The following is a 15,713-nucleotide window of genomic DNA, read 5'->3' on the forward strand; positions in this document are numbered from 1 at the left end:
TGGGAAGTTTGAGTGAGGTTGGTTTTGGAGCTGTCAGAGGCTCACTTTCTGTTGTGACAACAGTGAAATCAAAGACGGTACATTAATATTTAAGCACTTCTTGTTGTTGTGAGGAGGGAAATAAAAACAACAAAGCACCATTTTCTTGAAATTTGAGAAGTTTGAGATGGAGCCAAAATGTCTTTTAGCGAGAGTCCTCCGTTGTTTCATGACTGACAAGAAGCATGACTGTATTTGTGGCTTGTTAGAATTTTAAAAGGTTTTTCCTGTGTAGGTTTATTTGGCTTGATGGCCTGTTAAAATGTCTCTGTCGCATTAGCACTGCGGCTAACGTAGCTGAGCGACTGTTGCTAAGTTTGTGTCCTTGAATGACATGTAAGAGTATTAATACCAGGAGAGACTCAACACAAGATGTGTGATGGGCTGCTTTAAAAAATACAAAGTTCCACGCAGAGCTGAATAAATTCAGTACAATATGTAAAACTGTTCCCCTGACAGTTAGCAGTAGCTACCGCTAGCTGCTTGGTAGCAACTAACAAAGCATCTGGTCAAAGTAAGTAATATATTCACAGACGTGATCGAGCTTCTCTTTGTTTCTGGTTGCGGCTGGTCTGGTCTGCAACGTTTATAGACACAAGGGATCCAAAGGGAAATGATTGAAAGCTGTATAACATCGGTGCGTTCCCACCAGCACTAGCTGCTTCCAAGTGAGATGAGTCGAGTAGAAAATGTGGCGTCACGACACAGATGAGTCAGAAGACGAGCCGCCGTCACCGTCTTCTTTTTTAATTTTTATTTTAACCGATCCCAACAAAAACGCTCACCGACAGAGATGGAGGCACAGAAATCAACCCCGTGGAGCATCAGTGCAGGCGTTTTGTTTGTTAGGCGGCGACCGGAGCATTCAGGAGCTCGATGCAGCGACACGCTACGAGTATCAGGAGGTCTACGAGCCACGGTGTTGGAGATAAACTGGTTTCCCTGTTGACTGGTGACCTTTTTTCACAGCAGACGTTAAAATCCCGTCCGAAACTCCCAGCTGTCCTGGCAAACGCCATTTCACTGCGTTTCATTAAAGATGAAAGTGTTTGTATTTGTTTGTCTTGTTTCAACGTCAGCTGCTGCTAGCGGCCGGCGGCAGAAGTCACCAGTTAACACGGGCACCAGTGAAACCGAAACACCAGATAGTGAAGCACAATCGTGACAATCCACGTTTTGTCATGTTATTAATACATATACAGCGATGACTCCGCCCACGCCGTGGTCTTATTATATTTAATGGAAGAGGAGTGGAGTGGAGGCAAGGCGAGTAAGGCTGAGTAAGAAGACCGTTCATATGAGACCTTTCAATCAGGAGTGTTTCCCCACTTTGAAATGTGTCCACGCTTCATCATATCTCCGCGGCGCGCTGCATTTATTATACAGGAGCTGACATGTGACGGCGGAGTTACGCAGCTTTCAGGCGGAACTGTCAGAACAAATGTTGTGAGACACGGCTTTTGAAAGTACAGTACAATGACTGTTCGCTGCTCGCCTTGCTGCTTTTCCACACTCTGGTGGAGTTTGAACTGCGGCTCACTCATCACTGCACTCCCAAACTGGTCAACTTAGATTTCATACGTCAAATAGTAATCACACTTACATTAAACAGTCATTCAGATTTCCCACCACATATGAGAATAAGATTTGTCAAGGCTTTTTTTAATCTAACGTTTAATCAGAAAGATCACTCCTTCACTCACGAACGTGTTCATTATCAAGGCAGTGGCGCTTGGTCACTTATTGTAGGGATGTAGAACAGTCTCCACATCTCGTGGTCCGGAACGGTCAAATGGTGCCATGATGACCTTTAACTTCAAACTTTACAGTTTGTCTTTGTTGTGGTGCAGAATAGACGTGATGAAAATGTCTATTTTCACAATTTGTATGGAAAATGACAACAATCTCAACATGGAGCTCATTTTAGTTGCAAATAGTGTTGAATGTGGGATTCTGAGACACACATTTGAGGTGAATTAAAATTACTCCTTTGGATGAATTTGCTCTAGAAAATGTGAACATTTGGGCCATAATTGACCAAAATCCTGTGGAGTTTTCGGTATGTGTGTAAGAGAAGGATAAAAAAGATTGAATGGTGCATTCTAATACATTCTGGGGACTAAATACTACATTGTGACGTGTAGATTTGGCTTTTTAAAAGTAATATATACACAATTTAACTTAATTCATCAGCATTTTGGAAAGAAAATGTGTCCAAGTCGCTCCGCTGTGCCTGGGCATTGGAACCCAGAGGATTACGAACCAATCAGAGGCCACCTTTCAAAAGCCTGGTCATGATTGACCAATCAGGGTGCTGGTTCCTGGGCGGTCATGCTAACTGGAAGCCAGTCGCCGGTATTTGGGCGAAAAGAGCTGAGTTCAAGCTAAAGTCGACGCTGAAGTAGTGACGGTCATTAGACACATATCGAGAAGTTTGGTTCAAACAACAATCAGTTTTCTATAGAATTTGTACGACTGTCTTGGTGCTTTGATCTGATCTGAGCTTCAAACCGTCTCCCAATCCTGAACCTCCAAGCACGGTTTGACATATCTCAAGGAATTAAAGGCTAATGAATCAGCACGCCATCTGCACACACTTTGAATGATGCAGGAGAGAGTTTGGGCGGGGGGGTTGGGGGGGTGGGGGGGGACCACTGAGACTTTCCTGGGCGTGCCGCCTCCTGGGCTGAAGGTAGTCCCGTCAGTTAAACAATGTGCGTAAGGCAGCCTTTCCCTCCCAGCTCTTCGTCCACTGCTGCCCCTCCAGGGATGGCCATGGCGTGTTCAGCTTGTTTGTGTCCTTCTCCTTCCACGGCGTGTTCAGCTTGTTTGTGTCCTTCTCCTTCCACGGCGTGTTCAGCTTGTTTGTGTCCTTCTCCTTCCACGGCGTGTTCAGCTTGTTTGTGTCCTTCTCCTTCCACGGCGTGTTCAGCTTGTTTGTTTCCTTCTCCTTCCACGGCGTGTTCAGCTTGTTTGTGTCCTTCTCCTTCCACGGCGTGTTCAGCTTGTTTGTGTCCTTCTCCTTCCACGGCGTGTTCAGCTTGTTTGTGTCCTTCTCCTTCCACGGCGTGTTCAGCTTGTTTGTGTCCTTCTCCTTCCACGGCGTGTTCAGCTTGTTTGTGTCCTTCTCCTTCCACGGCGTGTTCAGCTTGTTTGTGTCCTTCTCCTTCCACGGCGTGTTCAGCTTGTTTGTGTCCTTCTCCTTCCACGGCGTGTTCAGCTTGTTTGTGTCCTTCTCCTTCCACGGCGTGTTCAGCTTGTTTGTGTCCTTCTCCTTCCACGGCGTGTTCAGCTTGTTTGTGTCCTTCTCCTTCCACATCGTGTTCAGCTTGTTTGTGTCCTTCTCCTTCCACGGCGTGTTCAGCTTGTTTGTGTCCTTCTCCTTCCACGGCGTGTTCAGCTTGTTTGTGTCCTTCTCCTTCCACGGCGTGTTCAGCTTGTTTGTGTCCTTCTCCTTCCACGGCGTGTTCAGCTTGTTTGTGTCCTTCTCCTTCCACGGCGTGTTCAGCTTGTTTGTGTCCTTCTCCTTCCACGGCGTGTTCAGCTTGTTTGTGTCCTTCTCCTTCCACGGCGTGTTCAGCTTGTTTGTGTCCTTCTCCTTCCACATCGTGTTCAGCTTGTTTGTGTCCTTCTCCTTCCACGGCGTGTTCAGCTTGTTTGTGTCCTTCTCCTTCCACGGCGTGTTCAGCTTGTTTGTGTCCTTCTCCTTCCACGGCGTGTTCAGCTTGTTTGTGTCCTTCTCCTTCCACGGCGTGTTCAGCTTGTTTGTGTCCTTCTCCTTCCACGGCGTGTTCAGCTTGTTTGTGTCCTTCTCCTTCCACGGCGTGTTCAGCTTGTTTGTGTCCTTCTCCTTCCACGGCGTGTTCAGCTTGTTTGTGTCCTTCTCCTTCCACGGCGTGTTCAGCTTGTTTGTGTCCTTCTCCTTCCACATCGTGTTCAGCTTGTTTGTGTCCTTCTCCTTCCACGGCGTGTTCAGCTTGTTTGTGTCCTTCTCCTTCCACGGCGTGTTCAGCTTGTTTGTGTCCTTCTCCTTCCACGGCGTGTTCAGCTTGTTTGTGTCCTTCTCCTTCCACGGCGTGTTCAGCTTGTTTGTGTCCTTCTCCTTCCACGGCGTGTTCAGCTTGTTTGTGTCCTTCTCCTTCCACGGCGTGTTCAGCTTGTTTGTGTCCTTCTCCTTCCACGGCGTGTTCAGCTTGTTTGTGTCCTTCTCCTTCCACGGCGTGTTCAGCTTGTTTGTGTCCTTCTCCTTCCACGGCGTGTTCAGCTTGTTTGTGTCCTTCTCCTTCCACGGCGTGTTCAGCTTGTTTGTGTCCTTCTCCTTCCACGGCGTGTTCAGCTTGTTTGTGTCCTTCTCCTTCCACGGCGTGTTCAGCTTGTTTGTGTCCTTCTCCTTCCACGGCGTGTTCAGCTTGTTTGTGTCCTTCTCCTTCCACGGCGTGTTCAGCTTGTTTGTGTCCTTCTCCTTCCACGTCGTGTTCAGCTTGTTTGTGTCCTTCTCCTTCCACGTCGTGTTCAGCTTGTTTGTGTCCTTCTCCTTCCACGGCGTGTTCAGCTTGTTTGTGTCCTTCTCCTTCCACGGCGTGTTCAGCTTGTTTGTGTCCTTCTCCTTCCACGGCGTGTTCAGCTTGTTTGTGTCCTTCTCCTTCCACGGCGTGTTCAGCTTGTTTGTGTCCTTCTCCTTCCACGGCGTGTTCAGCTTGTTTGTGTCCTTCTCCTTCCACGTCGTGTTCAGCTTGTTTGTGTCCTTCTCCTTCCACATCGTGTTCAGCTTGTTTGTGTCCTTCTCCTTCCACGGCGTGCTCAGCTTGTTTGTGTCCTTCTCCTTCCACGGCGTGTTCAGCTTGTTTGTGTCCTTCTCCTTCCACGGCGTGTTCAGCTTGTTTGTGTCCTTCTCCTTCCACGTCGTGTTCAGCTTGTTTGTGTCCTTCTCCTTCCACGGCGTGTTCAGCTTGTTTGTGTCCTTCTCCTTCCACGGCGTGTTCAGCTTGTTTGTGTCCTTCTCCTTCCACGTCGTGTTCAGCTTGTTTGTGTCCTTCTCCTTCCACGGCGTGTTCAGCTTGTTTGTGTCCTTCTCCTTCCACGGCGTGTTCAGCTTGTTTGTGTCCTTCTCCTTCCACGGCGTGTTCAGCTTGTTTGTGTCCTTCTCCTTCCACGGCGTGTTCAGCTTGTTTGTGTCCTTCTCCTTCCACATCGTGTTCAGCTTGTTTGTGTCCTTCTCCTTCCACGGCGTGTTCAGCTTGTTTGTGTCCTTCTCCTTCCACGGCGTGTTCAGCTTGTTTGTGTCCTTCTCCTTCCACGGCGTGTTCAGCTTGTTTGTGTCCTTCTCCTTCCACGGCGTGTTCAGCTTGTTTGTGTCCTTCTCCTTCCACGGCGTGTTCAGCTTGTTTGTGTCCTTCTCCTTCCACGGCGTGTTCAGCTTGTTTGTGTCCTTCTCCTTCCACGGCGTGTTCAGCTTGTTTGTGTTTGCAGGCCCGTCCTTCTCCATCCACATCCAGTCGGACACCAGCAGCGTCTTTCCCTGGGAGACGGCCAAGATGGCGTGTTCGCTGGGCGTGTCCGGGTCATCGCCCAAGACTGGTACGACTCACACACTCACGTGAACCATCACAACTCGGGTGACCGTGTCCAGTTACACACTCACACACACACACACACACACACACACACACACACACGTTGTTTCACCATCCTTGAGTGAATTAGCTTGAGAATGTTTTCCTTTTCGCGCAGCAGAAGATAACGCTCCTCGGCTCGGTTCTCTTCACGTCCCTCTTGAGGTTAATGGAACCACATTGTGGTTCGTTCCATCAGAAAGATTTAAAAACATTGTTAAAAAGTGAAAGCTGCAGGTAAACACAAGTTGAATCTTTCATCCGCGGCTGCTCTCGTTGGGTTGTTCTTCATGCTAGTGGTTCAAACGGCGAATGTGAAACACGCTGATGAAGAGTAGAACATCTCCAAACGGGATCTGTGTGCTTAAAATACATTTTTCTACCCTTTTTTTTTTTACAATTTAGTTTCATGGACAGTTGTAGCAGTGCTTCCAGATCAGATGCAGAAGGGACCATTGGGGGGGGTGGGGGGTGGGGGGGGGGTTGTAATTTCAAAACACATTGCCGCCACTGCAAAGGGGATATTTCATCAAAGGGAGGAAATACTTCTGCATGTTTCATTTCCAAATGAGAATCAAGAACCAAATTATTAAGTGGAATTGTAAAAAAAAACACATCAATTCCCTGCACGACTAAAACGACTAAAACGACTAAAACGTGACGCTAAAAGACGAGTGGAGACAATTGTTGCCCAACTAGAAAGCAAAGAGTGTTCATAATACTGAACACAAACCAACAAGTGTCCTGGAAGTCAATTGTATTCTTTAGTTTTACACCTTTAGGTGTCGTCGTATCTTAATGTTTAAAAGTTTGCAATTAGATTTTTGCATTTGGTTTGTTCAGGCTCAACGGAAATGCTACTGGTCATGTGCTGTGGTTGCTCTGCACATGCTCAGTGGAGCCGTAGATCTATTTATTTATTTTTTATTTAGGGTAATGCAGATAAACCAAACGGTAAACAATTCCATGTGATGATGAACAATACATTCTATATACAAAAGTAATACAAACGAGTGCTGCCTCAAATACTATTTACATAATGCGTGCGTGTGCGTGTGCGTGTGCGTGCTTGTAAATGAAACACTAAGTGTGACTCAGTTGTGTTTATGGAGGAAACAGAGGAGAAAGGAAATAGTGTGGTAACATAGAAAGGAGCAACAAAAAAAAGAATTGTGAAGTCATCAAAAATATATTTGCCATTTCTGTCCAAGAGGAGGAATATTATTGGGCGAGAGGGAGAGGAGAATATGTGTGTGAATGCGTATTTACATTTGTATATGTGTGTGTGTATAAATTGTCTGATAAACACTGATAACATTACAGAAAACCAACACTAAAAATACAAATAAACACAATAATGGAATAAACAAAATAATGAATGGATGATGAGTAAAGCAAATTATATTATGGAATTCTTAAGCTAATTATCAAAATAAAGTGAAATGATCCATTTTGTAGAAATGCAGTGTTTGTTTTGGAATGTACGTCCTGTTGTCATAAATCCAGGAGTGTCGCCTGAGATCCTGTCATCAGTCAGACAGTTTATGTTTCCAGCCGTGGACTTTGACTGTCACCGTAGCAACGGTCGAACAATATCCGTGTTCTCCCTTTGCTCATGTTTAGAGCGTCTTGCCAACAGCACCCACTAGTGGCCGGTCCTGGACATCAGCTTTTTACCTACGAGAACGTGGCGAAGGTTGTTTTTGTCCACATTCGTTTTTATGTTTATTTTATTTTATGTTTTTTTATTTCATCTTATTTGATCTTATTTGAAATTTGAAATTTTTTTTTGGATCTCATTTGAACTTATTTTTGTTTTCTTATTTTATTTATTTATTTATTTGTTTATTTATTCCAGCACCTCCCGGGGAGGTCAGATCTTTCCTCCATTGTCGCTGAGCCGTCAGTCGGGGCTGACGCTGCCGTTAGCCCACTGCTAGCCCACTGCTAGCCCACTGCTAGCCGACTGCTAGCCGACTGCTAGCCCACTGCTAGCTGACTGCTAGCACACGAGTGTTTTCAGTTGAAACGTTGTCGCGTAAAAACGGAGCCGTGGACTAAAATGAATGTTTTTGTGAGAATAAAGAAAGAAGAAGAAGAAAAAACAAACCCTGCAGCCGTACGAAGACTCAGTTTACACTAAAAGGTCGTGAAATATAAATCGTGCTCGCCGCACAGTATTTGTGCGAATGCACAGGCGAATGCACAGGCTGCGTTGCATCACTTAAAACTCCCCGTAGACGAGAGCCGCGCCTCCTCCCCTTCCTCCTCTTCCTCCTCTTCCTCCTCTTCCTCCTCTTCTCCCTCACTTCAAACATACATCCATCATGCATTTCTCCTCCGTCTCAGCTTCGTTATCGCTCCAAACTCCTCGTCTTCAACGTGTCGCATGATGTCATGCATAACTCACCACCTCCCTCTCTCCATCTGTCACATCCCCCTCCCCCTCCTCCCCCTCCCCCTCCTCCTCCTCCTCCTCCACCTCCACCTCCTCCTCCTCCTCCTCCTCTCCACTCCAACATGTGGTTTCTAGATCACGTCTGTGCAGTGAGCTGATAACACACCCTGTGTGTGTGTGTAATGTAATGTATGCCCATACGTTAGCAGGAGCGCGGCGCCGCCGGGCTGGTGGTGGTGGCGCCGTGCGCCGCCGGGAGAGCGTGCGCCGCCGCGCCGCAGCCGAGTTTTCACAAGGGACGCGCCGTGTGGGAGGGTGAGGCGTGTGGGAGGGTGAGGCGTGTGGGGGGGCGAGGCGTGTGGGAGGGCGAGGCGTGTGGGAGGGTGAGGCGTGTGGGAGGGTGAGGCGTGTGGGAGGGCGAGGCGTGTGGGAGGGTGAGGCGTGTGGGAGGGTGAGGCGTGTGGGGGGGGCGAGGCGTGTGGGAGGGTGAGGCGTGTAGCAGTGGCTCTAAATAGACCATTTTATATTTAATTACCGCCGACTAATCACCGTCGGCGGTTTGGGTCGGGCTGGGCGGCGGCAGGGCGATCAGGTAGACCCGCTCTGGGCTGAACATCTGGTAGCCCCGCTCTGGGCTGAACATCTGGCTCCTTCATCGCTCTGCCTTCACACTGACTGACACAATTGGGGGGATTCTAAAACCCCGGCTCGGGGTTTGAGATGTGAATGTAGCAGACGATCATCTCTGGAAAAGAGCTGACGTAATGGACACGCCTCTCCTCGCCATGACCCTCGAGAACCACAACACGCACCAGGTGGCGCTGCAGGAGCGTAGATCTATACCACTCAGTGATATAGAAGTCTATGACAGGAGTCTACTTTACAACTTCTACATCAGGGGTGCTTCAACACGTCGATCGCGATCTACCAGTGGATCAAAGGTCGTAATAGTAGAGCGCATGACATTAGAAAAAACTAGACTATAGAAACTAATTTAACTTTCCGAACTATGAGTACAATCGAACGCAGCGTCAGATGACGGCTGAATGTTTCTGACCTTCAGGTCGACGCACACGCGCAAACAACGAAGCTAAGTGTGGCGAAGCTAACAAGCTAGTCAGCGAGTCACCGCTAATTTGAAGCCCCCCAAACACGAGTGGGGGGGCTGAACTAAGTGAGAAGACGAAGACGAGTCACTTTCATGAGGAATGGGAGGTGGACAGTTTTTCACGATGTCATTTTCGAAGTGCGTTTGTCTCGTCTGCCAGTCGACTGTCACAATACCAAAGATCAAAGTAACATCAAAGTAAACTCAGGTAATTACAATGTTCCTAGTTAATTATGTCGTGTTGCACAATATTGGCTCGTACGGTTTTGCAAGGTACATCATTATACAGTGTACATATAAAGAATCCTCAATATATTTGAAAATAAATATATGTTTTGTATTTTTGTAGTGGGTAGATCACTGTGACTTGGTGGTTTTATAAGTAGCAGGCTGGAAAAGTGTGGCCCCCCCCGGTCTACGTGCTCCACATCGTCTTCCAGGTTCTAGGTGTGTTTGGTGAGTCACAGCACCCCTTCAGGCCTGGCATGTGTACTACATGCTCTGAAACCTTTTTTATTTATGATTATTAGAGATGAAAGTATTTTTTTTTTTTAAAACAGTTTTAAATACAGTACAGTCATCCCTATGTGCGTTTACAGTGAAAATAGAAAAGCCCAACATGTCCATGCTCTGACACCTTGCGTTCATGGTGACGTGTGTGGACGGAGTCGTGTGGGCGTGGCCTGAGACTCCAGCTGTGACGAGTGTGTTGGTGAGGCGCGGCAGGTAAACGTCAGGCTGTTCAGCCGGTATCAGTGTGTCAACAAAGGTGTGTGTCTGCTGGGCAACAAGCCAAGGCGCTTCCTCGCCTCCACCTCCACCTCCGCCTCCACCTCCACCTCCACCTCCACCTCCACCTCCACCTCCACCTCCACCTCCACCTCCACCTCCACCTCCGCCTCCCTCTCTGGGGACTCGCTTCATTCTCAACTTGACCTTCTACATTCACGCTCTCTGACTCCTTTCCTGTTGCAGCGGATTCAAACGAACTCCATCAAGAGAACGAGCTGATTGGGACGCGTCATGTTTATTTCAGGGTGTGATTCCTCTTGTTACCTGCTGCAGGAAGTCACACCTGCTGACGAGTCCTCACCTTAGTGAGTCAGTGTGAAGCTCCACTCTGAGAGGAGGGAGGTGCAGGTTGAGCAACGCCATGTTTATGTTCTCCTACATTCCTCGGAGGGAAACGTCTCTCCTGTCGCGGCTTGCTTTTTCTTCTTCTTCTTGTTTTACGACGTGCATTCCTGATTATCCCTCACTGCTTATTCAGCCGCTCATCATCTTGACTGTGGGCTGAGTCAGGCCTCCAAACGGTTTCTGAAACTCTGGGTATTAGTCTGGAGTCCGGATGCGTCTGGGCGTCAGTCAGGATCTGTCCATTTCCCAATTCCCATTCATTGTGTATGTGGAACACGCCCCTCTTCACGTGATCACGTCTCACTTTTCTCTTTATTAAGCGCCGCACCGTTCTCATGCCGTGAGGTGAAAAAACCAAAACTCTTAGTCATCATCAACCGATACCGATGGACCTATTGCAAGTTTTTGTGTTGTGGCCGAGCCTGCGCTCAAAGTTCCGCCACATATTTTCACATATATAGAGAACTGGAATAGCAATTCTAAAATGTCCAGGCTAGGCTTTGATCATTTAGGAGTTAAAGGAGGAGGATTTTGCAGCAAAGGGTTTCAGGAGAAGTGGCTCTCGCTTAACATTTATTGTTGAGTTTGGTGGAAATATAGACGCTTTCATTTCTTTTAAATACGTTTAAATACTCGGCCTCTCTGTTGTGTAGCACTGTTGCATTGTGGGTGTTTCTGGCCCCGGACAGGAGGTGAGGTCCGTCTCCTCTCTTCTTCTCGGCAGGTTGGTGAGGTTGGAGGTCCGGCTCATGTCTGCCACCTCTCACACTCCAGATCCAGTCCTTCGCCCTGCAGCTTGATCCAAAGAGGAGTCACTGCTCTCTCCCTGTGACCCGTGTTGTTGTTGCTCTGCTGATCCAAAGAGGAGTCACTGCTCTCTCCCTGTGACCCGTGTTGTTGTCGCCCTGCTGATCCAAAGAGGAGTCACTGCTCTCTCCCTGTGACCCGTGTTGTTGTCGCCCTGCTGATCCAAAGAGGAGTCACTGCTCTCTCCCTGTGACCCGTGTTGTTGTTGCTCTGCTGATCCAAAGAGGAGTCACTGCTCTCTCCCTGTGACCCGTGTTGTTGCTGCTCTGCTGATCCAAAGAGGAGTCACTGCTCTCTTCCTGTGACCCGTGTTGTTGTTGCTCTGCTGATCCAAAGAGGAGTCACTGCTCTCTTCCTGTGACCCGTGTTGTTGTTGCTCTGCTGATCCAAAGAGGAGTCACTGCTCTCTCCCTGTGACCCGTGTTGTTGTTGCTCTGCTGATCCAAAGAGGAGTCACTGCTCTCTCCCTGTGACCCGTGTTGTTGTCGCTCTGCTGATCCAAAGAGGAGTCACTGCTCTCTCCCTGTGACCCGTGTTGTTGTTGCTCTGCTGATCCAAAGAGGAGTCACTGCTCTCTCCCTGTGACCCGTGTTGTTGTCGCCCTGCTGATCCAAAGAGGAGTCACTGCTCTCTCCCTGTGACCCGTGTTGTTGTTGCTCTGCTGATCCAAAGAGGAGTCACTGCTCTCTCCCTGTGACCCGTGTTGTTGTTGCTCTGCTGATCCAAAGAGGAGTCACTGCTCTCTCCCTGTGACCCGTGTTGTTGCTGCTCTGCTGATCCAAAGAGGAGTCACTGCTCTCTTCCTGTGACCCGTGTTGTTGTTGCTCTGCTGATCCAAAGAGGAGTCACTGCTCTCTCCCTGTGACCCGTGTTGTTGTTGCTCTGCTGATCCAAAGAGGAGTCACTGCTCTCTTCCTGTGACCCGTGTTGTTGTTGCTCTGCTGATCCAAAGAGGAGTCACTGCTCTCTCCCTGTGACCCGTGTTGTTGTCGCCCTGCTGATCCAAAGAGGAGTCACTGCTCTCTCCCTGTGACCCGTGTTGCTGATGTCGGCGTGCTGCTGCATGCCTGGCAGCCTTCCTTACCGCTGGAATGACTGGCAAGTTGTTCAGACTCCCAGTCGCTGGATGACATCACCACTACAGTGATTGTTTCCCACATTGTTTTGAAGGCCACTGAAAGTGTGATGGATATTCCTGTGAAATGTATTTTGGTGACGGCGGCGGCGTCCCTCCTGGGAGTTGAACTTTGTTCCTCTGGTGCACAGACGCTCTGCTTTCAGCCGCGAGGAGTCGATGGCGTCCCGGGTGAGGAGCGTCTCAGGAGGGTTATCTTCAGGGGGAATGTTGACGCTGGCCACAACCGGAGATTTGGGGAGATACGCACCAATACCACAAACGTGTCGGGGGCTGTTTACTTTCTAGGAGAGAACATGTGAACACTTGTGTTTGTACAGGGTCACAACTGGGGCTGCTCCATTATGGAGGAAATCATATTCACCATTACTTTGGGCAATATGGAAATCACGATTAGGTTTGTGATTTTGGAACATCATTTATTGAACATGTTTAAAAAAACTGTTGAATATATAAACATGTCCTGTAATGTAGTAGTAAAAAATAAACTGTTGTACTGCGTTCAGTCTTTTTAAAAGAATAAATAAATAACTGTAGATACTAATATAAGCTACAGTAAGGAATCATGTTGCTTTACATGATATGTTGATACTTTGGCCTGTGAGGCTCAGTACTTAAAGCTAAGTCATGCTAGTAGCCACCGTTAGCATGACTTAGCTTTAAAAAGACATGGAACCTAAACCACTGGTGTTATTATCATCATCAATATGTTAGTTTACAGCAGGTATAACAACGGTGAGCACACGCAGGAAACCATACATTCACAACTTTATCAGGAAATTTTAAAGTAGTAACTTACTGCTAAGTAGCTAGCGCCTGCACGTTCTGGTTAAATGTGTCGTCTTTTCCTGTCTGACAGTGGAGGAAGCCTGACAGTGGAGGCTGACTGAGAGTGGAGGAAGCCTGACAGTGGAGGAAGTCGTGACAGTGGAGGAAGCCTGACAGTGGAGGCTGCACCGGAAAAGCCTGTGTGTAGCCAAATACGCGTCTCACAACGAAAACGCCACATGATGGTTTTTCCTCGATTCTATGAATGCCGAGATCGTCTGGATCTAAAATCGTAACCACGACTAAACGTGGACTAGCCGAGCAGCCCTCGTCACAGAATGTCAACGAGCTGAGTGGAAGTCGCCCAGCCATTGTTTCTTTAAACGTTCAGCCGCCGAACAGCGTTGGAATCCCATGTTTTGACTTCCTGTGCTTCACACGGAGGCTCGTTCTCCTCCCTTCCTCTCCACTCTCACCAAATCACCCAGCTGTCTTCGCCGGGCGACAGGCAGCCGTTAATTAGCCAATCTCACGCTCCGTTAGCCGGCCGCGGAGACGGAACGAGGCAGGGGAAGAATAGAGGAGCGAGTGGAGAGAGGAGGTGGCGGGAATGAGGAGAAGCTCAACGGGATTGTGAAGAGGAGGGAGAGTGGCTGGAGGAGCAGCAGGCAAAGTTCCTCTCCTCCTCCTGCTCCTGCTCCTCCTCCTCCCCCCCCCCCCCCCTCCACCAGGAGAAAGGGAGAGGAAGGGCTGAGGATGGGAAGAGGGAGGGATGGCAGAAAGGCTAAATGATTCTCACACCATTAACCGTTTGTGGAGAAGCAGAAGAACACCAAGCGAAGTTAGATTGTCATTAGTGGTTTTGTCCAGCAGGGAGGAAGTTGGCCTCAAAGTGTGGAAAGTTTTCCCGACAGAAGTGAATGTGCACAAAACGCTTCCATCTCGTACTTGAGTGTCGTCGTTGCACTGGAGGCGTTTATGAGCCGCTAGTTTTCTGCAGGTTGTTGCTTTGGGGGTTAATTACAGGAGACTCCATCCCAGTACGTCATAAATGTCATTAAAACTATAACGTGAATCCGGACAAACCACGAAACAGATTTTTATTCCGTAGTAGTAGTAATAAAAAAATGCTTTTTTTTAGGAAAAATGTAAGTTTTGATTCGATTTTCACTTTATTTAATTTCCTCAATGGGTTTAAAAACTGCAGCGCTCAGATATAATGTCAAAAGCGTCTTTATTGCTGTTGATGGTCCTCAGAGTTACAATTCATATAAACAATCACAAAAATAAAAGTGAATGAGGCTCCGTCATTCAACAAGTTCAAACTTTAACACAGGTTGAATCAAACCTGCAGCGGCGACGATGGAAGTGGTGGAACGGAACGGAAAGATCTTTGTTTTAGCTGCAAATTCAATACATCAATTGAATCAATGTTTCTTTGTGCAGCCATAACGAGAGAGATACCGTGAAGACATGCCTTAACTGACATTAGCCTCAAAGCCACGCTGTCGGGCTGTAAAACACCCACAATGCAACGGTGTTTTTGAGTTTCGCTGTATTTTGCACCAGAAGTTTTCAGTAAAATTGGTTTTATGTTGAGATTGTTGTCATTTTAAGTAGGGATTGTTTGCTTTTTTGCCAAAATATCGACGTTTTCATCACATTGACTTTGCACCTGAACAGAAAAAAGCCTTACATTTAGAATTCCAAGGTTCTTATGGCACTTTTTACCGCACCAGGCCACTAACATAGCTGCATGTGGCTCTTGAACTCAAACGTGTTGGACCTTCTGATTTATTAAGTGTCAAGAGTGGAAATTGGTGCAATGTGGACGTCAGTTTAGTCACGGATGTCATTTGGATGCAACTTCGCCAATAGTGGAAATAAAAAGGTTCTTTTTAAAGCGCGGCCCTCTTCTGTCTGAATCGTCACGCTCCGTGTTGTGAAGGTTTTCAGTTTCACCGTCAAAGGAAAGAAAGGACGGCTAATATCCAGTGGCCTCCAGAGGAACATCAAAAATCCCTTCAATCTTTTCAGGTGTTCAGCAGCAGCCAAGACAAGAGTTTGGACTAAAACACATCAAACACCGTCTTACTCGGGATATTTTGTATTTTTTTACTGGAGGGGAAAAGTAGAGCAAATGGTTGCCAAGTAAAAGAGGAGCTTAAAAGAAGAAGGGTATAAAAGGAGGGAAAGCGGGCTTAAGAGGAGAGGGGGAGGGGGGGGGGGGGGGACACAAATTGAAGATGTTGAACAAACTGCAGCGCAGCAGTTGCCATCGTTGTCACTCCATTAGGTGAGACTGGAGAGGAACGAGACGCTGGCCTTGAACGCATCCTTGGAATTGTTGTTGTTTTCAATGTCCCTGGTCGTCAGACTGGGACCGATCAGAACCAGAGTAAGGTCGCCGCCACACTTCTGTTGTGACTGGCGTTGGAACAGAACGTGCACGAAGTCGCCCGACAACCTTCATAAACATGCACTTTGTTTTGGCGGCGAGGCGAGAGGAGGCTGTTGATTCGCCGGGAGGAAGCTGCAGGGCAGACATGGAAATACATTCGCCGGAACACGTGACGCTCAGAACAGAAGCTGGGAAATGGTGTTTATCAATTCAAATATCTAGATATATATACCAGGGGTGTCCAACATGTGGCCCGGGGGCCAGAACGGCCCGCCAGAGGATCTGATCCGGCCGCCATGGGGTTTAGT

The 15,713-nt window shown here is 47.9% G+C and overlaps 1 protein-coding gene across 1 annotated transcript in view; it reads left to right on the top strand.

Annotated features, from left to right (window-relative positions):
* The window catches only part of LOC308147545 (prostaglandin F2 receptor negative regulator-like), a gene marked incomplete at its 3' end in the record, with an annotated part of 82,632 nt that overhangs the window by 62,800 nt on the left and 4,119 nt on the right, over window positions 1-15,713 (top strand). The window contains exon 11 of the mRNA XM_080519757.1: window positions 5,509-5,616. Coding sequence (XP_080375883.1) covers window positions 5,509-5,616 — 108 coding nt within the window. The remainder of the gene's footprint in view (window positions 1-5,508; window positions 5,617-15,713) is intronic.

Source organism: Blennius ocellaris (assembly GCF_963422515.1).
Source record: "Blennius ocellaris genome assembly, chromosome: 24".
Taxonomy (NCBI): domain Eukaryota; kingdom Metazoa; phylum Chordata; class Actinopteri; order Blenniiformes; family Blenniidae; genus Blennius; species Blennius ocellaris.